This window comes from Euprymna scolopes, chromosome 8 (genome assembly GCF_053919585.1).
Source record: "Euprymna scolopes isolate OS-2025 chromosome 8, ASM5391958v1, whole genome shotgun sequence".
NCBI classification, from domain to species: Eukaryota; Metazoa; Mollusca; class Cephalopoda; order Sepiida; family Sepiolidae; genus Euprymna; species Euprymna scolopes.
Genome location: NC_136489.1, coordinates 93726970 through 93752165, shown reverse-complemented (window position 1 = coordinate 93752165; position 25196 = coordinate 93726970). Strand labels below are relative to the sequence as shown.

General features: G+C 35.7%; 1 protein-coding gene across 5 annotated transcripts in view; it reads right to left on the bottom strand.

Moving 5' to 3' along the window:
• LOC145283641 (putative dimethyladenosine transferase) overlaps positions 1-25196 on the bottom strand; it is an 85537-nt gene that overhangs the window by 6646 nt on the left and 53695 nt on the right. For all 5 annotated transcript variants that reach the window (XM_080132608.1, XM_080132607.1, XM_080132606.1 and 2 more), the window contains exons 6-10: positions 22093-22186; positions 15411-15460; positions 5071-5194; positions 2203-2295; positions 654-718 (exon numbers count right to left, since the gene is read on the bottom strand). In XM_080132608.1, coding sequence (XP_079988734.1) covers positions 654-718; positions 2203-2295; positions 5071-5194; positions 15411-15460; positions 22093-22186 — 426 coding nt within the window. The remainder of the gene's footprint in view (positions 1-653; positions 719-2202; positions 2296-5070; positions 5195-15410; positions 15461-22092; positions 22187-25196) is intronic.

Sequence of the window (25196 nt, the reverse complement as noted above, 5' to 3'; positions counted from 1 at the left end):
GGTCAGCCAGTATTTGGGATGTAATGAACTTATTGGAAAGAGCTGAGCCAACCAATCCAGGGTGAAGGTCATGACATGACATCTATGAGATTTCCTTTAAAGATTAATGTTTTTTCAAGAATAGTGTTTTCTGAAAGGGTTAGTCGAGGTATTTATGTCAACGGAGCATTCATCAGAGCACATTCCATTAAAGTACTTGTAAAATAGGCACAGGAATGCAACATTCTGGGGATTGAACAGGGGGTGGAGCTTGGTTGATAATGCAGAACCTATTAGATTCTTTTTTGAACTTTGTCTAAGAAGGAGAGACTAGTGTACCAACCCAGGTGTGGCATATATACCTCATGCATGGGCAAACGGTAGCTTTGTAGAGATTGTCAGGTGAGTACTTTTCTAGCACAGTAGAGAAAGCCCGTCCTCTTTGCAAACATCTTGGTAATGTCTTCAATGTATTTGTTCCCATTCTTTAGACAAACACTTGAAAATGTTCAATTTTCACATTCTGTGCTTTGCAGTTGGAGATTAAATCCCAAACACCAGCAACTCAGTTCAATTTTCATTATTTTTTATAACACATTTCAGTTGTTTGAGAGAAAAATAAAAATAAAAACAACAGTTTTGAAAGATAAAATTTGTATTTAGTGTTGACTTACCTAAATGCACCACCAAGTGTTTTATTCTTTCTTGAAAAACAGATTTTGATCATGGCATCCCATTCCTGGAAGAAGAAGAACAATATTGAAATAGCAAACTGCATAGAGGGGAGGGGGGAGGGAATTTTTGTATTGTAAAGCGTTTAAGATAATTTATAATCTTTCTTTCTGTCTCAAAATTATATCATTACAAGATGAGGATGAAGGATAAGTGAAAGAGGGGAAGGAGTGGTGTCTTCACCTATCTCAGTGTAATAGCAAACAAAAAGTTAGGCTTTGAGTTGCCCTTGACTATGGTCAATGTATTATAAAGTGTACATTTAAGTTGTAGTTATCTTAGAAGAAAGAAGTAACATGTTCGATGGAAAAGTTGACGAGGATGAAAAGGAAATGGCAGAATAAAATCGAGAATTGGAAAAAAGTGTTATACTGTTTTTTTTATGTCTCTGGTATGTGAGAATTGAACCTTGGTCTCCCGATCCATTAGCAAACATTCTTTCATTCATTCATTCATTCATCTGGGCAGGAGCCGCTAAAAACAGCCTATCCTGCCTTGACAGAGTACAAAATAGACTTTGTGGTTTAGTGGGGGATGCCCTTTTCTCTTCCCTGCAACCTCTCTCCCACAGAAGAGACGTTGCGAGCCTGTCTTTGTTTTATTGTTATTTCCATGGCAGATGCTCGTCTGAGCTCCAATCCCTCATCCCCCCTCGCCAATCTTTCACGAGAAACACCCGTCTGGCTGAAACTACTGTCAATAATTTTCCCCACTCTTTATCTGTGCCTAAATCCAAACATAGATTCCATGAGCAAAGCTTCTTTCTTAGAACTGCACGCCAGTGGAACTCTCTGCCGCTTGCCTGTTTCCCACCTGACTACAACTTGGATGTCTTCAAGTCCAACATAAACAAACTCCTGACAAACCGCCCCCTTAAGGAAGACACTCTATCAAAACCCCCAATACTAATGATTACTATAATACTATCTCATTGATTACTGTACACGTAATAACCCTTATCCCTAAGTGGCCTTCGGGCCTTGATAAGTGGTGGCCTTCGGGCCTTGATAAGTGGTGACCTCCATGTAAAAAAAAAAAAAAAAAAAATGGATAGGAATAAAGTTAGTCAGTAAAGAGAGAGAGAGAGAGAGAGAGAGAGATTTGAATATTAAATTTATTTCTGATTTATCAAATGTCATCATTTGCATGATTTTTTTATCATTTATTTTACCGTTATGATTAAACATCTGTTAATCTTTTAAACTTTTGCACTGTGCAGATGGATTATTTTTGCAAATTCATTGAAAACCATTCATCTTTAAAATAACAAACAGATTTTTTTTAAAGAAAAATCAAATTTATTTGATTTAGAATAATTCACAATTAATTTAATTTTCATGAAATTTTTTTTTTTTTAAAGATTAGAAACAAATGCTTTTTTTTTGTCTGTTGATAAGTTTTTGTTGTTTTTTAATCTAATTGGATACATAACAAGAAACATTTTAAAACCATAATAATAAAAAGAAAAAGAATTATTTTTTTTTAACAAACCTGAAAATTGATTGGTGGTGGAGGATTTTTAGGTTCTATCCTTACAACGCAAGATTCTACTTTTGGAGGAGGACGAAAATTATTTTTCCCAACCTGTGTAAAAAAAAATAAAAAAATATATATACACAGTATATATCAACTTAATATTGTTACATTGTGTAAGAAAATAATTGACTTAACTTTGAATAAGTTTAAATTAAACATTAGTAATTAAAATAAAAAATATATAATCAATATACCCGTGTCACAGACAAATTTATTTTCCAGTTGTATAAATTTCTGACGTTTGGAACTCAAACTTTTGAAAGACATTTTTATGCACAATTTTGTGAAGTCTTTCTCCCACAAGAACTAGAAGAAATGGTAATCTCTGGGCAAAACGTTTGGTGAATCAGACAGAATTTTATAGTTCAATTTGTTAATCTTTGACAAACTGATATGCAAGATGTGTGGTAAGGCAGGATTGGGACTTTCCTGTTGATCATTGGCAGACACATCTTGGTGATGTTAACAATATTTCTCTGTTGTCACCATTAGTTGTGGTGGATTCATGCTCCTGTATAACACCAAACAGTGACTATTGCCTTTCGATGCTTCAGTGTTCCACCATGATCCAATGACTGAGATGATTGTAGCCAATTATTATGAAATATTATGGTAAATAATATATGCTTCCTCTGATCGCATGTTTTTGCTAGTATTTAGGCACATAATTTCTATGTCTGCATTTGAAATAAGTTTGTCTCATCTAAACATAGCAATATAATAGATTTTTGATATTTGAAAACAAATTGCTTTAATACACTCATTAAATATTAGTATTGCATTGTTAGAAATGTTAAATGTATTGTTCATAACTCTGAATCGTGAATTCAATATTGCTGACCGACTATGAAGAAATCCTTGTTTCTCTTGGAGAACTTGGTTTTATGTAAGATGCATGTAAAAGATTTCTTTGGTTATTTTTTTGCTCAAGGATTTTCTTCCAAATAAGATTCTTTGTCTTCTGATGAGCTACATAAATGAAAAATTAAAAATCCTGGTAATTATATGCTTATTTCTGTGTATGAAATAATCAAGTTATGCTGAATTGTTTTTGAATTTGGGTAAGAAAAAATATTAATAAAGACTTAATCACTGGAATTTAACATAACATTGCTAACATTGTTGCCTGTCTAGCCGCACAGATGAGCAAAACAGTACTGTATGTGGATGACTATAATGCTCCCTATCTTGGGTTGAGCATATTGAGAAGTGATATACAAACTGCCATTAGTATATTAAGCAATGCTCTTTGTGTAAAGAAATCAGATTAGGCATTTAAACATATCAAAACATCATTAATTCACTAACTGCACAGCAGCAGCCGAATAGCACAAAGAAGCCTTGACTCTCGTTTGGGTGGTCGGGTTTCGATCCTGGCTTAAGGTAGTTGCCTGTTTAGCTGCACTGATGAGTTGTGATACAGCAAAACAGTACTATATGTGGATGAATATATATATATATATATATATATTGGTATCTTCTCTTTTGCAAAGGAGATGATATTCTCGAAACATTAAGACCTCCACCGTACTGGTTATATCAAATAGTAAGTTCATATATACTGATTTGTATTTTGTATTATGATTATCTAGAAAAAAAAAAAGGATATACAAAGTTAATAAGTATGGTTGTATAACTGAATAACATGCCAGACCAATACAACAGCCGGTTCCCTGCATTGCTACAGTCTTCTTATACACCTCCATATACAGGGTGACCAAAAAAAAACAAAAGCTAAATGGAGGCCATCTGGAACATATGCTGTAGAATGGAGAAAAAAAGGCCAAAGACCCTAGTGTTTTGATGTGATGTTTTGAATATAATAAACTAGTTATGACCAAAGTTTCATTTCATTCAGACAAAACACTAAGAAACGGGGCCTAATTAGAGTTGGGGCTCGTTTTTTTTGGTCACCCTGTATATCTATTTATATATCTATAAAAGTGAAAATGTCTGTCTGTGTGTGTGTGTGTGTGTGTACATTTCCCTATGCAATAACTGTACAGACTCGAAATTTGATATACAGCATACTGAGATTTGGGAAAATTGATGTGATCGGTTTTCGGCCAGAAATTTGGCGATTAAAGGGTCAAATTTCAATGATTTGACCTTTGAGAACTCTACCAAACTCCTCTGACAATTTTCTGTCTAAACACTTGAAATTTTAGATATAGCTTCATTGTACATGGATCTAACTTAATAACTCAAATTAGAGCCCAAAAAATTTTAAGGGGTCATAATAGGGGTCAAAGTTAAAAAAAATTGACCACTTTTTTTTTTGCTCAACATAATCTCCAAATACCTGGGCAACGCCGGGCACCCATGCTAGTATATATATATATATATATATATATATGGAAGTGTTGATTCTGTGGATATATGCTACTCTGTTCTAAAGAGAAGGTATGTCTGAAAAGATGGTTTTATGAAAACAGAGCAGATACTACACTATCCCCACCCAAAAAGGTGAAGGCAATGCCTGGGAGAATAATATAACAGCTACTACTCCCCCCCCCCCAATACCTGGGAAGATGATATAACAAAGATATTACCACCCCCCACACACATACAAATGGAAACGGTAATGCCTGGGAGGATATTATCATGGCGACACAAAATTCTACAGCATCCTCTCATGAATGTAGCATTAAAAGATAGTACATTAATAAAAGTAATAGTCCAGCATCAGCTCCAGACAGACAAATACCAAATCTTCTTTAATAATAGATTTGTAAACATCAGAAACAAAAAGACAAAGCTCTAAATAAAAAGAAACAAGAGAAGATCACTCAAACTTAAAAATGAACGAAGCGAAACAATTACCTTCATCAAATGTTGAACATTAGCAAGAAGTTGTGTGTTAACTGATAGACGACAATATAATTTGCTGCCGGGTGTTGCCACTAGACGATCACCAAATTCTTTTTGAAACATAAGCACGGCAGATCTGAAAGAGAAAAATAAGAAAAAGAAATAAAATAAAATTTGGATATGTGACAAAAATGACTAAATAAGTATGGTTATATAACTGAATATTCATTTGTCATGGCCGAACATGTTCTTTTTATTCTTTGCTTTTGTTTTTTCCATTTGTTTTTCCTTCAGTGGAATTTCTCAGAAATCAAGGGGACTCCTACACTTGAACTCTATGAGACACATAGCTATTCGAATGTTCCATAAAAGTTGATTATCTCTCAAACACTAAGCTAGTAAAGAAGTTCAGAACATAATTTTCCTCTCCCCAGTTGACCATTTTAGTATATTATAGTATATGTCTTTCTTGTAGTCTCTTGGTCTTACTGGATTCCAGGAGAATAATTCATCTAGTCTGGTAAAGTATTCAGCTCCGTGCTGTTACTCTCGAGTTAACATCACTTGAAAAAGGTGCACCATACCTTGTAAAAGCCAGTGTGGGTTAGCCATACCGAGGAAATCTTATTTGGGCTGTGAATAATGTGATTTTGAATATTTGATCAAAGTTTACTTTTTATGAAAAGTATCATGCCAAGTTGTCCTGACAAACTCCCATAACAAAGAGACCTTAAACACTCGGGGATAGTGTCTAGTAGGCATTCAAGCTCTCTCCTTTTCTCAAATAGTATAAGATGTGAGTAGCCAATATGAAACAGGACTGCTGATAAACATACCACAAACTCATTGAAAATCTAAACAAGCCTTTTTTGTGATAAAAAAACAAAAACAAACAAAAAAAGAAAACTCTAGAAAAGGCATGAAGCCATTTATACAGGTAACTGGGAGTTGCCTGTGAATTTAATATTCCCTTGACACTTCCTCTTTTAGAGGAAGCCAGTCCATCCTGCCTAGAGTGAATGCCGTACAACAAACATATACCAAATGAAGCCACTTGATGTAAGAAGCAAACAAGAATAAAAGATGATTATTGCAACAACGGAAGGTTTCTATTAGACTAAGGCCATAGGCAGGAGGAAAACAGTCAGCAGGAAGAGAGGTTTTTTTTTGGTTTTTTTTTGTTAATTTTTTATTTTTATTTTTTTTTTTTTACAAGGGAATCACCACTTATCAAGGCCCAGAAGCCACTCGAGGATAAGGGTTAAAGAGTGCACAGTGGTCAAAAGGACACTATAGTAATCGTTAGAAGTGTAAATTTGGTAAATTGGATTACTTAAGGGGAACGGCTCATCAAGAACTTGTTTACATTGGACTTGAAGACGGCCATATTGTAGTCAGCTGGAAAGCAAGTATTGATAGTGTTTTCAGCCAGACGAGTGTTTCTCCTGAATGCTTGGCAAGGGGGAGTTTTTAGAGAGAAGCTACTGGAATAGGAAGCTGTATTACAATGGAGTATCAAAACAGCGAACTGATGGAGACCACTAGATCAGCATGTTAAACAAGCTGGAACAAAGAAAGCAGGGATTAGATCAGATAACTCTGAAGAATACATGCCACAATAGTATTTATAGAAACGTCTGAGACTAGCAACACCATGTCTGTGAGAGAGAGGATGCAGGAAAAAAGAATGAAACAAATCAAATTACATATGTTTCTGCACCTTATGTGTAAGTAATACATAGTAAAAACACATTGAAAATAATTGAAGAACTGTTTAATTAGTGAAATATCAATCTTGGTAAACTAGAAAATCAAAATTAAGAAGAAAACATCAAATGTTTATGTGGAATGAAGGAGATAAGAAGTTATTCTTTGATGTAACAAAATCTCTAACCCAATCATGAATCGTTTGAAAGTTTGTTCTTCATAGTAAAATTAACAGTTTAAGATTTCAGAGAGAACTGTCATAAGAGTGGAAAGGAAGGCAAGACAAGGTGGAGAGAAGAAAAAGAGAAAAACAGGGAAAGAAAAAGAGAAAAGGAGAGTAAGAGAAATAAAATTCAGTCAAATAAGGTTGATCACTTTGCTAGTCTTTTTGGGGACAATTTTCTTGATGATTTGGGTGCTGTCCTTCCCAATTTTTCTTGGAAAACTGACCAATCTCTTCACTATGTAATTATTAGTGTTGGGATGATTACTTGGAATCAGAAAATGTGTGCCTTTACTCTGATGCCAAAAACTGTCTTTTTTTTTTTTATTTGATTTTTGTTGTGGCCTTATTTTATGGGTTCACAATATCAAACAGGAGAGTCTGTAAAGTCATGTCAACGATTAGGCTGGCATGGAATCTCTGATTAGAGAGTCCAAAATGGCTGCCTTTCACAGCGATGGGAGAGTCCATGTGAAGACAGGAATAGGGGTGTCAGTTACCCCAGAACAATTTTGTTTAAAATCAAATCTTTCACTGTTGGTAGTAATGTTAGAATAGTAAATATTTATTGCCTTTAAACTACTAATAAAACTAAAATCTATAAATCACCCTCCCACAAGTGTGTTTTACCTGCTTTGGTAATAACTGGCCGTATTTTCCTTGCAAACATTACTTCCGCTGGAGACATCTGGGATGGTGTGTTTTCGTTGGGCGTTATGCGGTACACCTGAAGAAATTGTTGTAGGGCTTTTTCGGATGGCATGTCCTTAGCCTTCTTCAAAGCTCTCTTCAGTGTGTCCACAAATCTTTCCGCCTGGCCGTTTGACCTGGGGTGGTATGTCGGAGTTGTAATGTGGTCCACTTGGAAGTCTCTAATGAACTCTTTAAAGTCCCCGGACGTAAACTGAGTGCCGTTATCTGACACTAAACAGTCGACCACTCCGAATCGTGCAAATAACTCATGAAGAGGTTTTATGGTGAAGTCCGTAGTTGGGCTCTTACATCTAAAAACTTCAGGCCACTTGGAAAAACTGTCCACTATTATAAGGTAGTAGTGTCCATCAAGTGGTCCTGCATAGTCCACATGTATTCGTGACCATGGATAGTCGGTTTTGGGCCATGGACTGAATTGAATAGGTGGTGCTTTCGCAGCTAGAGCACATCCTCTGCATGATTTCACTTTTTCTTCAATGTCTTTGTCCATGCTTTTCCAGTACACGTATGAACGCATGAGGCTCTTCATTCTGGTGGCGCCAGGGTGTCCTGTGTGAAAATCCTTGAGGATTTTTTTATGTAGGGTCGCTGGAATAACTACTCTATCTCTGTATAGTAGAACCTGGTCGCACACTGAGAAAGCTTCTGCTACTTGTTCATCCGATTCCAGTTTTGCTTTGGTTTCTTTTATAAAATCGTCACTCTCGGCTTCTTTTCTTGTCGTCTAGGGTAACCGGAAGTTCTTTCACTGTGTTACATAGAATCAAACTGTAGTCCTTCTCTGATTGAAGTGATGCGATAACAGAATCCTCAAGCGGTTCTCCAGTTTTTGGTACCAACCGGGATAGGCCGTCAGCATGTCCTAACTTCTTTGATGGTAGAAACTCCATTTTGAAGTCGTAATTGAGTAGGATTGTTCCCCATCTTTGCAGTCTGTTTGCCGTATGTGTAGGCAATCCTTTTCTTGAACCAAAGATAGCGATGAGTGGCTTATGGTCCGTTTGAAGCTTAAAATGTCTTCCATGTAAAAATCTATTGAATTTAGTCACAGCGAAAATAATACTTAGAGATTCTTTCTCTATTTGGGAATAATTCTTTTCTGCCGGTAGTAGGGTTCTAGACGCATGTGCTATTGGTTTCGTTGAACCATCAGGCATTTTATGTAGGATGCATGCGCCGATTCCATATGCGCTAGCGTCACTAGCGACGATTATGTCCAGTTTCGGATTATAATGGGTCAGGAACAGTTCTGATGTGAGCACGTTTTTTAGCTTTTCGAATGCAGTCTGGCATTCTGTGGTCCAATCCCAAACTTTGTCCTTCCTAAGTAGCTCGTTTATGGGTGCACGTAAAGTATGCAGGTTTGGAATAAAAGCTTGATAATAGTTGGCTAAGCCTAAGAAACTTTGCAAAGTTGTTAAGTCATGTGGCTCAGGCATATTTCTTATCGCTGTGGACCTTTCAGGATCAGGCCGTCTACCATTCTTGTCTATTATCTGACCAAGGTATTTAATTTGGTTGAGGAAAAATTCGCATTTGGTGTCTTTCAGTGTGAAGCCATACTCACTTATTTTTTCAAATACCCGAAAAACATGTCTTTTATGTTCTTCTATAGATTCACTTTTTACTAGAATGTCATCTAGGTATCCTATAGAAAAATCAAAGCCGCTCAACATAGTGTCGATTATTTGCTGAAAGATAACCGGGGCGACCTTGATCTCGAAAGCTAACCTATTAAACTTGAACAGTCCCCTGTGGGTGGTAATACACAAGAGTCTGGAGCTTTCTTCTTCCACGGGAATTTGTAGATATGCTTCGCTTAAATCTAGTTTTGAGAAAATTCTTCCTCCATTGAGTTTCGTAAATACTTCCTCGGGGCTAGGTAGAGGGTAGTGGTGATCCCTTAGTGCTGCATTCAACCCTGTCGAGAAGTCTGCGCAGACTCTAATATCCATTGATTTTTTCTTTACGTATACAGTGGGGGCAGCCCACTCACTGTAGTCGACTTGGGTCAGTATTCCTGCCTTGACGAGTCTATCTAGCTCCTTGTCAATTTATTGTATGGAGGCAAATGGTATGCTGTGTTTCTTTTTAAAAACCGGGGTGATGTTATCTTTTAATTCGAACTTCGCCTTCATTTTTGTGCAGCAGCCTAATTTGCCCGAAAAAAACATTAGGAAATGACTCCATCAAGTCTTCCTTAAGTTTTTTTGCTTCGGCTGTAGGGCTGTCTATTTTCTGACAAAAATCGCTCATGGGCGAGTCCCAGAGTTCAAATTGTTGAATCCAGTCTGTCCCGAAAAGCTTATTTGATTTCTTTAACACAAACATTTTTAGTGTTAAAGTTTTGCCCTTCAATGTTACATTTGTAGTGACTTCGCCTTCAAACCTAATGCGTTCTCCCGTTACCGAGTGAGCCACTCTGTTGGTTTGTCTCATTTTTGGTTTGCCAATTTTACACCAAGTATTATAGTTTATTATGGACAAATCTGAGCCACTGTCAAGTTGAAGCTTTACGTTTTTGTACCCGATTTTGACTATTACGTACTTCCGTACATTTTCATCTTTCCCTAGAATTCTCGTCGTTTTGACGTAACTTTTGCGAGGTCCTTTTACTCTGCAATGCGAGGCTTTGTGGCCATTGCGTCTGCATAGATCGCATTTACGGGACCGGTAAGGACAATCTTTCTGCCAGTGGAGTTCTCCACATCCTCGGCATGGGTAACGTGGTAAATCAGGCTTATTTTGGTATGTTTCCTGAGTATTGCGTTTGGTTTTCACTTGACTTTTTGGGAAGAACGGTTTTTTATTTTGTACTTTCTTGATGTATGATACATTTGCCTCTTCTATATTTCTGGAGTCCTGTTTCTCAGAAATAATTCTTTGGCATTCCTCAGCCAATTTTTGAAGGGTAATGTCCGGTTCCTTTTCGATTGTGTTCAATGCCCTGCGTCTGATTTCAGCGTCCTTGGTTGAGACTAAACCTTGAATAAAAATCAAGACCTTGAAATTGTCGGCGTTAACAAAGATAATTTAAAATTATCACAATGCCTGTTCACGACTGGCGCAAATGTTGTGTAGTCTTTGTCTTCTTTGCGAGTCAGGTTTATACATTTCCATCTCTTATGGAATAAACTAGTTTTTGGGCAGTATAACTCCATTAAGGATTTTACAGCCTCGTCAAATGACAATTCGTTCGTCTGTTTTGGCAGTATATAGTCCACGAACTTACTATGTTCCATGGCTCCCAATTTTTGTAGGAAGAGACGAACCTTCATCTGCTTGCTACAAGTTTTACAATCAATTCTGAACACGTCGTTGAATCTGCGGAAATAGGCTTCAAAAGTTAATTCTTCATCAGGCCGGTACTGAAAAGTTTCCAACGCTGACCAGATTCCAGATTGCAGTTTGGGAAAAAACATCCTTGTTTGACTCTCTACTGTCTTTTTTAGATATAACCTTAGATAATATTTCCAACTTTCTCTTTGCTTGTTCTTGCATTTCAAGTATTTGGGCATTAAATTGTTTTCTTTCTTCTTCTCTTTCTTCTTCTCTTCGTTTTCTTTCTTCTCTTTCTTCGAACCTTTCTGCTTCTCTTTGTCGTTTTTCCTCCTCCATTTGCTTTCTTTCTTATTCTCTTTGCTTTTGTATTTCGGAGAACTGAGTTTGCTGCAACCGTATCATAGCAGCTATTTGTTTTGAAAGTTCTTCCATGTTGAAAAATAACTAGTCTCCGAATTTCTAGGTCTGAGAAATTTCACCAAGAAAAAAAACAATTTTATGAAGATGATATATGAAATAAATATTCACACATGAGGAGGGACAGAAGGAAAAGAAAAAAAAAAGTTCCGTGTTGTATCTTAGTAGAAAATGTAATAAGACACTTAAAAAGTTTTTGTTTAATTTCCATGAAAGGAAAAAAAAAATATAGTGAATAACTGTACTATTTGTTGAAGTCAGAGAATTTTGCCAACATCAAAAGTATTTAAGAAATATCAGAGAGAGAAAAAAAAAATCTTTTAAAGTTACCGTTTTTTTTTTTTTTTTTTGAAGTCCATAAACTTTTTTAGTTTCGACTTTCAGTATTTTTCTAATTTCCTTTTGTTGTTGTTGTTGCTGAAATATTTTCCTTTTATAGAGTTGTATTTTTACAATCCTCGAATATGCTTTTATGGTCAGTACATATCCACATTGGCACGTTGGTAGAACTTGTTTCAATAAATAATTGTGGGTTAGATGCAAGTGTCCTATGTAGAGTCGGTTTAATGACTTTTCTGTTTCTGTTTTTATTTTTCTCGTTCACCGTAACAGAGAAAAAAAAATGGTTGCTTGCCAGCTAACCACACGTGTGTTCAAAAATACAAAAGCGTAAATTCAAGTTCACCAATAACTTTTTTTTTTCCAGCATAGAATGTAATCTATTTCGTTTTAAAACAAGAAATTGATTAGGACAGCAATATACATTTTTTTCTACTCACAGTTTTGGTTTGGCGATAACTTTCTTTTTTTTTTCTTGTTGTTGAAAAAAAGAAGTAAACTTGTTGAACTTTTCAAAGCTGGTAGAAAAATTTAAAGTTGAGTCAGAAAAATAGGAAAATAGACGTTTTTGATTATTAGTCCAAAGGAAAGGGTCCTTGTGAGGTTTTTTCATTCCTACGTCGCCAGATGTTGTGACCTTATTTTATGGGTTCACAATATCAAACAGGAGAGTCTGTAAAGTCATGTCAACGATTAGGCTGGCATGGAATCTCTGATTAGAGAGTCCAAAATGGCTGCCTTTCACAGCGATGGGAGAGTCCATGTGAAGACAGGAATAGGGATGTCAGTTACCCCAGAACAATTTTGTTTAAAATCAAATCTTTCACTGTTGGTAGTAATGTTAGAATAGTAAATATTTATTGCCTTTAAACTACTAATAAAACTAAAATCTATAAATCACCCTCCCACAAGTGTATTTTTTATATTTGAGAAAATATCCGCACATTTAATGTGTGTTTTTACAGTAATCGGGGGGGGGGGGGATAACAACTCCATAGTTAAATGTTTTGAGATTTATAAAGAACTGGTAATTGTATCGGCATTGGGAAAAATATTGAAATCGCCCCATCACTAGTAATTATCACTCCAAAGATGGTTTCTAGAGTATTTTCTGGTCTTGATTTAATTTCAGTCCTGATTTAACTCCTATTATTCTCAAATGTTGTGCTCCTGAACTTTCTTCTATCCTCTCAAAATTATTGAATTCTGTTTCTCTTGTTGGAAGAAGTTCTATGCTGCCCTTTTGTCACAAAATGCTGGTGATTGGTCTGACCCAAGTAAATATTGTCCTGTTAGCCTCCTCTCTGTTATTAGCAAAGTTTTTGAAAGTTTGGTCAACGGCAGACTTGTTCATTTCCTGGAAAGTCTCAACCTCTTTAATGATGTTCAGTATGGTTTTCATTCAACAGTTGATCTTTTAACTATTGTAAGTGGATCTGTCAATTTATCAATAATTCAGAAGAGGGAAGGACCATTGCACTTGACATTTTGAAGATGCTTTGAGTTTCTACAAACTTCAGGGTTATGGTATTGGTGATAAGGTTCTTGATATTGTTGGGTCTTTCCTTTCTGTTTGAGGTTTGCAAGTAATTATGGCTGGTGTCTTTTTTCTGATAATACCAATGTTCCTTGAGGCTCCATTCTGGACCCAACAGCGTTTCTTCTCTATGTTAGTGATCTTCCAGAAAGTATTAATTGAAAATTGTCATCTGTGCTGATGATGCCACTCTGTTCTGGTGTTGCTTTTCACCCATTTCCTTCGGTTGAGGTGTGCAGTGGAGGTTGGCTTGGGTTCAGTTGTAGATTGGGGTATGAAATCACTAATTTTGTTTGTTCTGTGAAAACTCGTTTTGCATATTTTGATTGTAGGCATGTCCCTTTTCCTCCTGGGATTCTCATGAATGGCTCGGTTCTTGAAGAGAAATTGACTCTGAAGCTTCCTAGTCTTTCTTTCTTATCAGGTCTTTCTTTCTTATGTTTTGAATTCATTGCTCTTTGTTTCTTGTGATGGCTGGTTCTTGCTATGACTCTAGACATTTTCTCGCACACAAGACAGTTCTGTTTTTACAAATTAACTGTCAGACCATGTGCGGAGTGTTGCCGTCATCTTTGGGTTGGTGGGCTTCTGTTCCATTCGAGGTTTCCTGGTGTAGTGTAGAAACGTATCTGTGCTTTGATTGGCCTCATCTTTTCTCCTCCTCTGCAACCTTTCTCTTACAGATATAGTGTTGCTAGTCTCAGCCTGTAGATGTTGTTGTGACATGTGTTCTTCAGAATTGTCTGATCTATTTACTACTTTCTTTTTTCCAGCTCATTTATCTTGTTGGTCTAATGGTGTCCATCGGTTTGCCATTTTTTTTTTTTTTGTTGTTGATTGCAATGCAGTTTTCTATTCCAATAGCTTCTTTCAAAGAACTACAAACTTGCTGGATTATTTATCTCCTATCTATAGCTTTGGTCTTTTAAAGATTAAGGCCAATAGGCATCTGCTGTCCTTTATAATAATCATCTTTTGTTCTTTTTAGATCCTTACATCAAGTGGCTTCATGACTTGTCTGAAGAATTTACCATTAAAAAAAAGAAAAAAAAAAGAAAAAAAAAAGAAGGCTCTAGCACTCTGGCAGAAATCAACCTACATAAATATAGGACAAAAAATAGCGTAATAAAAGATAAAATAAAAGGTAATTGCAAATTCTCTTCCAATTTTCGAATTTTGTAGTCATACTGAAATGCATTTTCTTTTCTTTTAATGGATTGATACTTGCTATTTCTTCTCACAAGTTAAGGGCAGAATAGATTCATTGATTGATATAATAATTAAGTGAATGATTTTGCTCTACAAAAAGCTGCTGTCAAGAATTATGAATGTCAACGTAATTAAAGGAATAAATTGTAGGATGGTCAACATCATTGTCATATGAGGACATCTTTTCCTCTTAAAATATGAATTACAATTTCTTACACAAAATAATATCATTAACCAAAAATAATAAATAATATATAATGAAAATATTTATTAATATAATTAAATATTATAATAATATAACAATACTTGAAATATTATATAATCAAATGAAATATAAAATATAATACAAAAATAAATATAAATAATACATAAGATAACATAAAAAAGGAAATGAAAATATCCTTTTAAGCATTTCTGGAGACTTAAAATATAACTGAAAAAAAAGTATTCTTTTTTTTATTGGTTCCAGAAGGTTCCAAAAAACTAAGTGTTCTAAATTATGTGATTTTGGAACATTCTCCAGCAATTACTATAACTAGAAGAGTATACGTTTGTAAAACCAGTTATTGATTCATACACCAAATTGAAAAGGCCACGAAGTTGGGGCGACCTTGCTAGAATCGAACTCTGACCAAATAATGAGAAATGAACAAAACCTGGTTGTAAATAAGCACACTGAACGTCAAGCTTAATAAACATTGAGCTTAATAAATTAAGGATTAGTATATATATATATATATATATATATATACACACACACATTTTTTTCTCTTGCTATTTCATATGCTATATTGGAATATTTTCAATTTAATAAATAAAAAGAGATTTGTTTTAGAAATAGACGCACAGTATTAGAACTATATATTATTAGACAATTTAAAAGAAAACATTTACAATAGATCATGAAATAATGTAAAAACTCACCTAAAAAATGGCCGGTGTAATAATAATTTGAATACAAAAGGTGAAGATATCTGGAGAGAAAAGAAAAAGACAAAAGAATGAAGGTTTTATATTTTAATATATACAAAAAATATGTAAAAAATTTATCATTGTCAGTAGAAAAAGAGAATTGATATTTCTGATGATTATAAAACGGTTTATAAAATGATGATTATAAAACGGTTTATGGATGATCGGTGATGCCTTTGTCCAGTCTCAAGCATCAATGGAAACCTTTCTAAGGGTAGGTACACATGTAATTGTGAGGCAAGGGTTGCAGAATCTCTTAACCACATCTCCTGAATCGGCACTGTTTGAGTTCAGTGGCAAAGAGAAATCCAGGACAACTGGAAACAATGCCGAGATAAGCAGAGAGCACATACAACACCTGGAATTCCCAAATGGCCACCCATTTTAGTACTGACCAGACTCAACATTGCTTAACTTTGATGATCTAATGGGAAATAGTGTGTCAATGTGATTATTTAGAAGCTAGAAATAATTGTAAGAGAGTGATAGACACAGCTAAGTCAGATTACTCTGAAACCACCAGAAAGCGCATCGAAGCACAGAAATTAGGAACCCGGGATTTTTGGAAAATCTACAACAGCGTAGTTAATAATGGACAGTCAATTATTCCCCCACTAACAAACAATCATGAGGTTGCTTGCACGGCAACTGACAAGGCTAATCTGCTTGCCAGTCGGTTTGCCTCAAACTCCACACTGAACTCGGTACACCACTCACTCCCTGATTTTCCTCTGCGAACAGACGCCACACTTGACGACTTGAAAATCACCCCTTCTCAGGTACATGCTATTATAAAAAACCTAGACACCTCTAAAGCATGTGGACCAGATCTCATCCCGGCTGTGCTATTAAAAAAATGCTCTGCCGAGGTTGCTCCAGTTCTGTCCAAACTTTACAATAAATGCCTTAACGAATCTTGTTTTCCCGACTGCTGGAAAACCGCCTCTGTGGTACCAGTCTTCAAGAATTCTGGTGAAAGAACTGACCCACTAAATTATCGCCCCATTAGCCTCCTCCCGCTTTTCGCCAAAATATTTGAGTCCTTAGTTAATAAAGCCCTAGTTCAGCACCTAACAGCTGCTAAACTCTTGACTGACAAACAATATGGATTCAGGCAAGCCCGTTCAACAGCAGATATCTTAACTGTAGTTTCTGAACGTATATACCGTTCATTGGATAAAACAGGGGAGGGTAGAGCGGTGGCCCTTGATATATCTAAGGCTTTTGACAGGGTATGGCACGATGGTCTTCTAAGGAAAATTAGATCATATGGAATCACTGGAAGAACTCATAACGTAATTAAATCCTTCTTAAGTAATAGAAAAATCAAAGTTGTCCTCGACGGACGTACATCCAAACAATATGACATAAATGCGGGAGTGCCTCAGGGGTCTATCCTTGGACCTCTATTGTTCCTGATATTCATAAACGACCTCCCTGATAATATTGTTTCGGAGATGGGTATATTTGCCGATGACACCACTCTCTATAACAGATATGAGGGGAAAACAAATGAACACATATCCAAGAAAATGGCAGAAACACTAGAGGATGACCTCCAATCCGTAGTGGAATGGGGACAAAAATGGTTGGTCTCATTCAATGCTGCTAAGACTAAGCTTGTTTCCTTCAATAACTACAAGAAACCTTCTCTACCACCAATAGCAATGGCCAAGAACACATTGCCTGAAAGTACTTCTTTTAAACTCCTCGGCCTAACGTTTACAGGGAATATGAACTGGAATAGATACATTGAGAGCATTGCCAAGGCTGCTGCAAGGAAGGTTGGCTCCCTCTACCGTGCTAGAAAACTACTTACGCCTGCCAGTATCCTATACCTCTATAAGGCAACCATTCGCCCATGTATGGAGTACTGTTGTCACATCTGGGCTGGTGCATCTGCTGCTTGTCTCTCGCTCCTGGACAGGGTTCAAAAAAGAGTCGCAAACCTGATAGGTCCTGAACTGTCATCTGGGCTTCAACCTCTGTCCCATCGACGAGATGTTGCATCCCTCTGCCTGTTCTACAAATACTTTAATGGTGAATGCTCTGACGAACTGCAAACACTTGTACCTCCCCGACGTAACTACCCCCGACAAACCCGACAAGCTACTAAGTCTCATCCCTTTACAGTGGAGATCCCTAGGTGCAAGAAAGCCTTTTACTCCAATAGTTTCTTCCCCAGAACTGCGGGTCTTTGGAACTCCCTTCCGGGATTCTGCTTTCCCAACTGCAATGATATGCAGAAGTTCAAGTGTAATGTTAACAAACATCTTTCTACTCTTCTCCCTTCATAATGACCCCGCTAATTAATTCCCTAATAGTAGCCCCCTGCTTCAAAGTGGCACTGTGCCTTGTTTGGGGTGAAAATTGAATAAAAAAAAAAAAAAAAAAAATGTCATACATATGTATGGATGATGAGCATTTTCAATTGAAACAGATCTTTAATTGGGAGAAAGGGAAATTAAGTTAGAAAAAGAGAACTCCATTTTGTTACAACATAAACCTGTGATGACGAAAGAGAAAGAATAGAAAGAGAAAAGGCGATGGTGCCCATTATTGAAGGTTGTTGACGATAACATTGGTACGGACATTTTTGTTTTGATATTTTTCCCTGGTTGTCTAATATTTACTCTCATTTTTTATTTAGCTTTTGAATTATACTCTGATCTGAACTATTGACATTGTTTTTAAATACACATGTTTGAAAGTCAAATCACGACGTATGTCCTTTGTTACGATTGCAAGCGGTTTTCATAAAACAACAAATAACAAACTGCAGGATGATCCGCACTCCAACAAGCAGAGTGTTCCTCCGCTCAATGAAATCGTTAACCAAATTCATAATCCTCTTTTGGACTCAATTATGTTTTTCCAACAGATTTTGTTTTATCACAGCTCAATGATAAGGGGGGAGGATCATTTCATCTATAGATGTGATCTTTAATAAGTTTCACACTCACTGTACCATAATTCCACCCCACCCTTGATTTTTACTAGTGGGGGTTATCTCAACAATAATGTCTATCAAACAATCTCCATATTATTCATGAACTGAGGAACACCATCACAGCCAAAATCAGGGAAGTGTGAGGAGAGGAGTGTGACAGAGTTATTACACATCATATCTAGGTGTGTTTATCATCCAACAGCAATAAAACAAAGACTGCTGGACATTCAAAAATGACACTTGATGGATAAGTCAGGCATTGACTAGTTTAATCACACCAAATATGGTTAGAGTGCAGAAAGTTTTGGTCATAAATAACCAACAGTCTTTGTTTTATCTCCATTTAATGCTATGCAGGTGGGGGGGATAATTTGGTCATCATCTCATCAGTAGATGTCATTCTGAATGGTGTCACATTCACTTGACTACATAGTCTCAAATGTTTATCTGATGTGTTATTCTCAAAAATAATGTTTATTAAAATAATCTCCAGACTATTTCTAAAACTGAAAATAACCATCACTACCAAAATCATGAAAGTAAGGTTTGTGTGAATTTTATTTTCACAGGTGACATTTTTTTGTTGTTGTTGTGGGGATTGGGGTGGGGAGTATTGTTACTTGGGTTTGGATGATTAATCAGAATCTGGAATAGGAACAATAAAAACTTTTTGAGATATTGGAAAATTTTTTATCACAATTTCCAATTCCAAAAACAATTCTTTATTTTTTTCTTAACTTAATTTTCCATTGTGTTTACTAATGATAAGATGATAAATATTTGTTGATATTAAACTATTGATAAAACTAACATTTATAGACCATAAGTAATTTAGAAAAAAAAAAAAAAAAAAAAAAAAAAGGCACATAAAAATAACACCAATAAAAATGTCTTGAGTAGATTAATAGGAAAATCTACTTCCCATAAGAATGATAAAATTCTACTTTTTAGACAATTTCAGAATTGGGACTAATAATTTATTTTTTTATTATTACATTTTCATCCAAAACAAGGCATCGTGTCACTTTGATGTATGGGGCTACTATCAGGGACATGAAGAGGGAGTTGAGCAGCAAGATGTCTGTTCATATTACACTTGAACTTCTGCATGTCAATACAGTTGGGCAAGCAGGTCCCCGGAAGGGAATTCCAAAGTCTAGCAGTTCTGGCAAAGAAACTATTAGAGTACAAGGCCTTCTTACATCTAGGGATCTCTACTGTGTAGAGGGTGGGACTTTGCTGCTTGTGGATTTGTTGGGAAAATTTACGTCGAAAGAGTAGTTCATCAGAGCATCCACCATTAAAATACTTGTAAAACAGGCAGATAGATGAAACTTTTCGTTGATGAGAAAGATGTTGAAGCTTAGATGACAGTTCAGAACCTATCAGGTTGGCGACTCTCTTTTGAACCCTGTTCAGGAGTGAGAGACTAGTAGCAGATGCACCAGTCTAAATGTGACAACAATACTCCATAGATGGGCGAATGGTAGCCTTGTAGATGTACAGAATACTTTCAGGCATAAGTAACTTTCTAGCACGGTAGAGAGAGCCCACCTTCCTCTCAGCAGCCTTGGCAATGCTCTCAATGTATCTGTTCAAACTCCTGTTCCCTGTGAACATCAAGCCGAGGAGTTTGAATGAAGTACTTTCAAGTAATGTATCATTAGCCATAACTATTGGTGATTGAGAAGGTTTCTTGTAATTATTAAAAAAAATGAGTTGTCTTGGCAGCATTAAACATTACCATGCATTTTTGACCCCATTCCACTACAGACTGGAGGACTTCCTCTAGGGTTTCCGCCATTACCTTGGATATACTCATCTCGGAGACTATTTTCTCAGGGACCTCATTTATGATTATCAGGATTAAAACAGGTCCAAGAATCGATCCCTGAGGTACACCCATATCACATTGGTTAGACGTGCGACCATCGAGGACAACCTGGATTCTTCTCTTATTAAAGAAAGATTTAATTACGTTGAGTATTCGTTCTGTAATAATAGTATTTGATCTTCATGAGAAGACCATTGTGCCATACTTTGTTAAAGCCTTAGATATATTTAGAGCTACTGCCCTTCCCTCCTTTACCTTATCCAGTGCATGGTATGTACATTCAGAGATTACAATTAGAATATCTGCAGTAGAATGGACTTGCCTAGATCCATATTGTTGGTCAGACAGAAGTTTAGCAACTGTAAGGTGGCGAACTAGAGTTTGATTAACCATGAACTCAAATAGTTTGGCGAAAAGAGGGAGGAGGCTAATGGGGGCGATAATTTAATGGGTCAATTTTTTTCGCCAGAATTCTTGTAAACTATACCACAAAAGCAGTTTTCCAGTAATCAGGAAAGCATAATTCGTTAAAGAATTTGTTGAAGAGTTTAAAGAGAACTGGAGCAACCACAGCAGAGCATTTTCTAATAATACAGCCAGGATGAGATCAGGTCCACATGCTTTTAAGGTGTCTAGGTTTTTTATGATATCATGGACTTGAGAGAGGGTGATTTTCAGATTATCTAGTGTGGTTTCTGTCCGCAGAGGAAAATCATGGAGGGAGTGGTTTGTTGGGTTCAAAGTAGATTTTGAGGCAAACTGACGGGTAAGCATGTTAGCCTTCTTGGTTGTTGTACTAACCTCATTATTGTTGGATAGTGGGAGAATTGTTGATCGCCCATTATTTACTACACTATTGTAGATTTTCTAGAAATTCTAATTTCTGCGCTTCAATGCGTTTTCTAGTGGTTTCAGTATATTCTCTCTCGGCTGTTGCTACTTCTTTCTTAAATTACTTCTAGCTTCTATAAACTTTTGTCTGTTTGTACTGGGCTTATGCCGGATCAATCTGCAGTATGCATGTTGCCCCTGAGCCATAGCAGCTGAGCAAATAGAAGTAAACCATTGGAGAGAGTTGGGTTTGCTATAGAATTTCAGTGTGGGAACATGTGCTTCAGTTGCTACTTTGAACCATTCAGTGGTCTTATTTGCATACTATTCTGCAGGAAAGATATTTCCCCATGGGACATCTCTGATGTGATCTTTAATGGCATCCCAGTCAGACTTATTGTAGTACCTTGTCGTTTTGAGCAATGGCTCTTCAAATTGGGGACAAGAGTTTAGAGTGATGTTTACCATTATCACAGCATGATCAGCATTCCCAAGTGGGCAATGAGCATTTGTTACACAATCCTCAGAAACTGTTGTCAGAAATAGATCCAGAAGTGAGGCTTGCTGGTTCTAATGATCTGGGAGATGGGTTGGGAATGTTACTGTCTGTGTCAAGGAAAAAGATATAGAAAAGTTATGGATGATGTTGCCAGCTGCGTTTGTGTAGTTAGAGAAGTCAAGCAAATTATATGTATTTGGATGCTAATATCAAAGAAGAGTGCTACATCTATGCTGTCAGAGATATGGTTAATTAGAGTACAGTCCAGGGTCAAGGGAGAGCGATAAAGAAAATATAGGTAGCTAACATTATATATTGTAAAGTTAGTTTAAAGCATATGAAGGCTTGGTCATCTGATTCTAGTTTAGATTCCCTAGTCATGGGGGAGGGTCTTATGACAGTTGTATTGAAAAAAAAAAAAAAAAAAAAAAAAAAAAAAAAATCAATAATTGTATCGGAATCAGGAAATATATGTATGTAGAAAAATAATCAGTTGATAATGCCAACAGTATAAACTTACCTGATAAGGAAGATTTGCCACACAAATATCAAAATAGGGTAGATCTGTTTTGAGAACATTGCCAATAATCAAATGCATTTTGTTGTAGAGAGGTCTACAAAAAAAAAAAAAAATCATCAATAATATTTATTTTAATGTTTGCCCTGTCAGTGGGGCTGTAAAATATGCTAACTATTCTCCTGCAGACAGTAAAAGGCTTTCAATGGGGCCACCTGTTGGCCGTGGATGGCAACACGTAATGTCTAGGGATGAGATCTTGGTGGTTAAACGATTCGGAGGGCAGGGTTGAGCACCTTCATTTCCCAACACTACCTTTTGGCCCTTACTTGGGATACACAGCAGTGTTTTATGTAGCGAGTGAAAGAGTCGCATTTGCAAATGATCTTTCCAAGTAGTGACTAGAAATAATAAAATGCTTGTCTTTGTGATTATGTCTTTTTCACCGACAATCTTCCAAAGTTCATTACTGAGTGAAAAATGTCTTTTCGACCTTTATTTATTTTTTTTTTAAAGTCAAATTATTTAAACAATAAAAGGTGTAATAGAACAATATACTCTTTTTTAATGAAGGCTATTTAAAAAACATCTGAAGAACTTCGAATGTTTATACTTTCAAGTCTCAATATAAAATTTGCTGCATATTTAAAATTACACTTATTAAAAATAAAATACAGAAAAATCTTTATGATGTACATACTTGTCACAGAACGAAGATGTCATATTCCAAAAATTACGTGGGTTTTGCTAGTAATTTTTTTTATTTGGCTAGTAAACGAAAATATTTAGTTGTCAAAGGTCAACTAAAAATAAATTTGTAGAGCCCTGCACAGGCAGTTGGAGTGGCTCGATCTGATCAATCGGCTTGTCAAGACAAGCCTAATGTCCACTCCCAAACATACCCATGAATCATTCTTACCAAACCCATATTTATATCCTTAAAAATATCCCATTCTAAATAGGAACAAATTATCACCAGATATATACAAGTGGATGTTAAAAGGTGCTGGCTGAGGGTAAATTGATGGCACAAGTTCCATAGACCCACACATGGTTGCATAGTCATTCACCTATGCACCAATGTTATGATGCACAGGTGACAACGTGTATGCTGGTAAATCTCTGAATAAAAAGAACCAATAAACATTAAAAACAAGAACACAATCCAACCTGAGCCCAAAACAAAACAGATTCAGAAGTCTACAAGTAATGGATGCAGAGAAACAAAACCCTCAAACACGCCTAACGTTAAATAAAGACCCTCACAAAAATTGAAATCAAAATATGATTAATAAAATCATACAATGGAACATCCGAGGTGTAAAAAAAAAAACATAATGAATTCCAAATATTTATCAAAACTTTAGTCCAGCAATCATTTGCTTACAAGAAACATTCCTTGATGAAAACAATACACTAAATGTAAAACATACTTCATACAACCACATAAAACCTAACCTTAATAAAGCATCAGGAGGTGCATCCATAATCATGAATAACAAGATACCACAAATCAAATCAAATTAAAAATTAATTTACAGACAATTGCTGTGTGAGCAACTTTACACAAAACAATCACAATCTGCTTCATATATATATATATATATATATATATATATATGATAAGAATGATGGAAATAGTATTCTGTCGAAATAGAGAAATGGAAAAAAAAAACAAAAAACAAGTTGTGTTCATCAACGTTTTGTCTTTATTTCATCCAGAGGAAGTCTTGAAATAAAGATGAAACGTTGATGAATACATACCTCGGTTTGTTTCACTACCTCTCTCTCTCTATATATATATCTATCTATATTTTTATAAAGTAATAGGGTTCGTGTGTTTCTGTCTGTGTGTACAGATCTCCATCATCAACGAAATATAAAGGAGGTAAGAGGGTAGATCTCTCCTGGTAGAGAAACATTAGAACCCATTTTAGGATGTTTCTGTTATAGGAGACATAAGAATCTTTGCCTAATTTCTTTATATACTATTCTACAAACCACCCCCATATCGAATGACTTATGCTCATTTGCATATCACAGTATATTAAATCTCTTTAACTAATTACCTCGACCTTATTACATATTGGAAATATTCTAATCATTTCAACTGTACTATTTACAAAATCTATTTAACATTTAATCTATCTATCTATATATCACATTATATTAAATCTCTTTAACTAATTACCTCGACCTATATTATATCTATAAAAACAGAGATGTGTGTGCCACAGACGATTTCTGATTGGTTAATCCAATAATCACATCTCCTAAAAAACAATCGTTTCTACGCTCTTACCTTTACCATAAAATATTATGGCTTTATTTATTGTCCATCTTGGAAGGGTTTAATTTTTTAATAACTTGTTATTTACAAATTAAAAAAATACGAAACTATTATACGAAACTAAACTACACGAAACGCGCACACACGCACACACACACGTTCACTACCGTCACGTTGTTATGGCAACCAAACCCGCTGACTTACAGTAAACACACACAGTAAATGTGATTTTCTTCATTTTCTCATTTCACTCGTGGTCTTAAATTCATTTCGGGTTTGTATTACTGTACACATAGATTCGAATAAGTTGCCAAAAAACAAATATATAACAAATAAATGTTATCAAAGGCAAGATAAATTACTTTTCTACCAAACTGGATATATTTTTCGTGTTTTTATTCAATTTAACATGTTTATTCAGCTCGAAAAGCATACAGTGTTTACCGATGTATTGGAAAATTCAAGATGGCGGCCGATTCTCTCTTTAACACGGTAAGTTTGGAAAAAGGTGTAATAAATAAAAAAACCGGTTAAAATACTGTTAAAAACTCGCTTAATATATGTTACCGTGGCATAGGTTGACATATATTCGGCGGGTTTTTAATAGTATTTTGTATAGTTTTTTATTTATAACACCTTTTCCCAAACTTACGGTGTTAAAGAATGTGTGAGACGCCATCTTGAATTTTCCAACACATCGGTAAACACTGTATTCTTTTCGAGCTGAATAAACATGTTAAATTGAATAAAAACACGAAAAATATATCCAGTTTTTATCGGTTTTTTACCTTCTCTGCAGAAGTACAAAAAAAAAAAA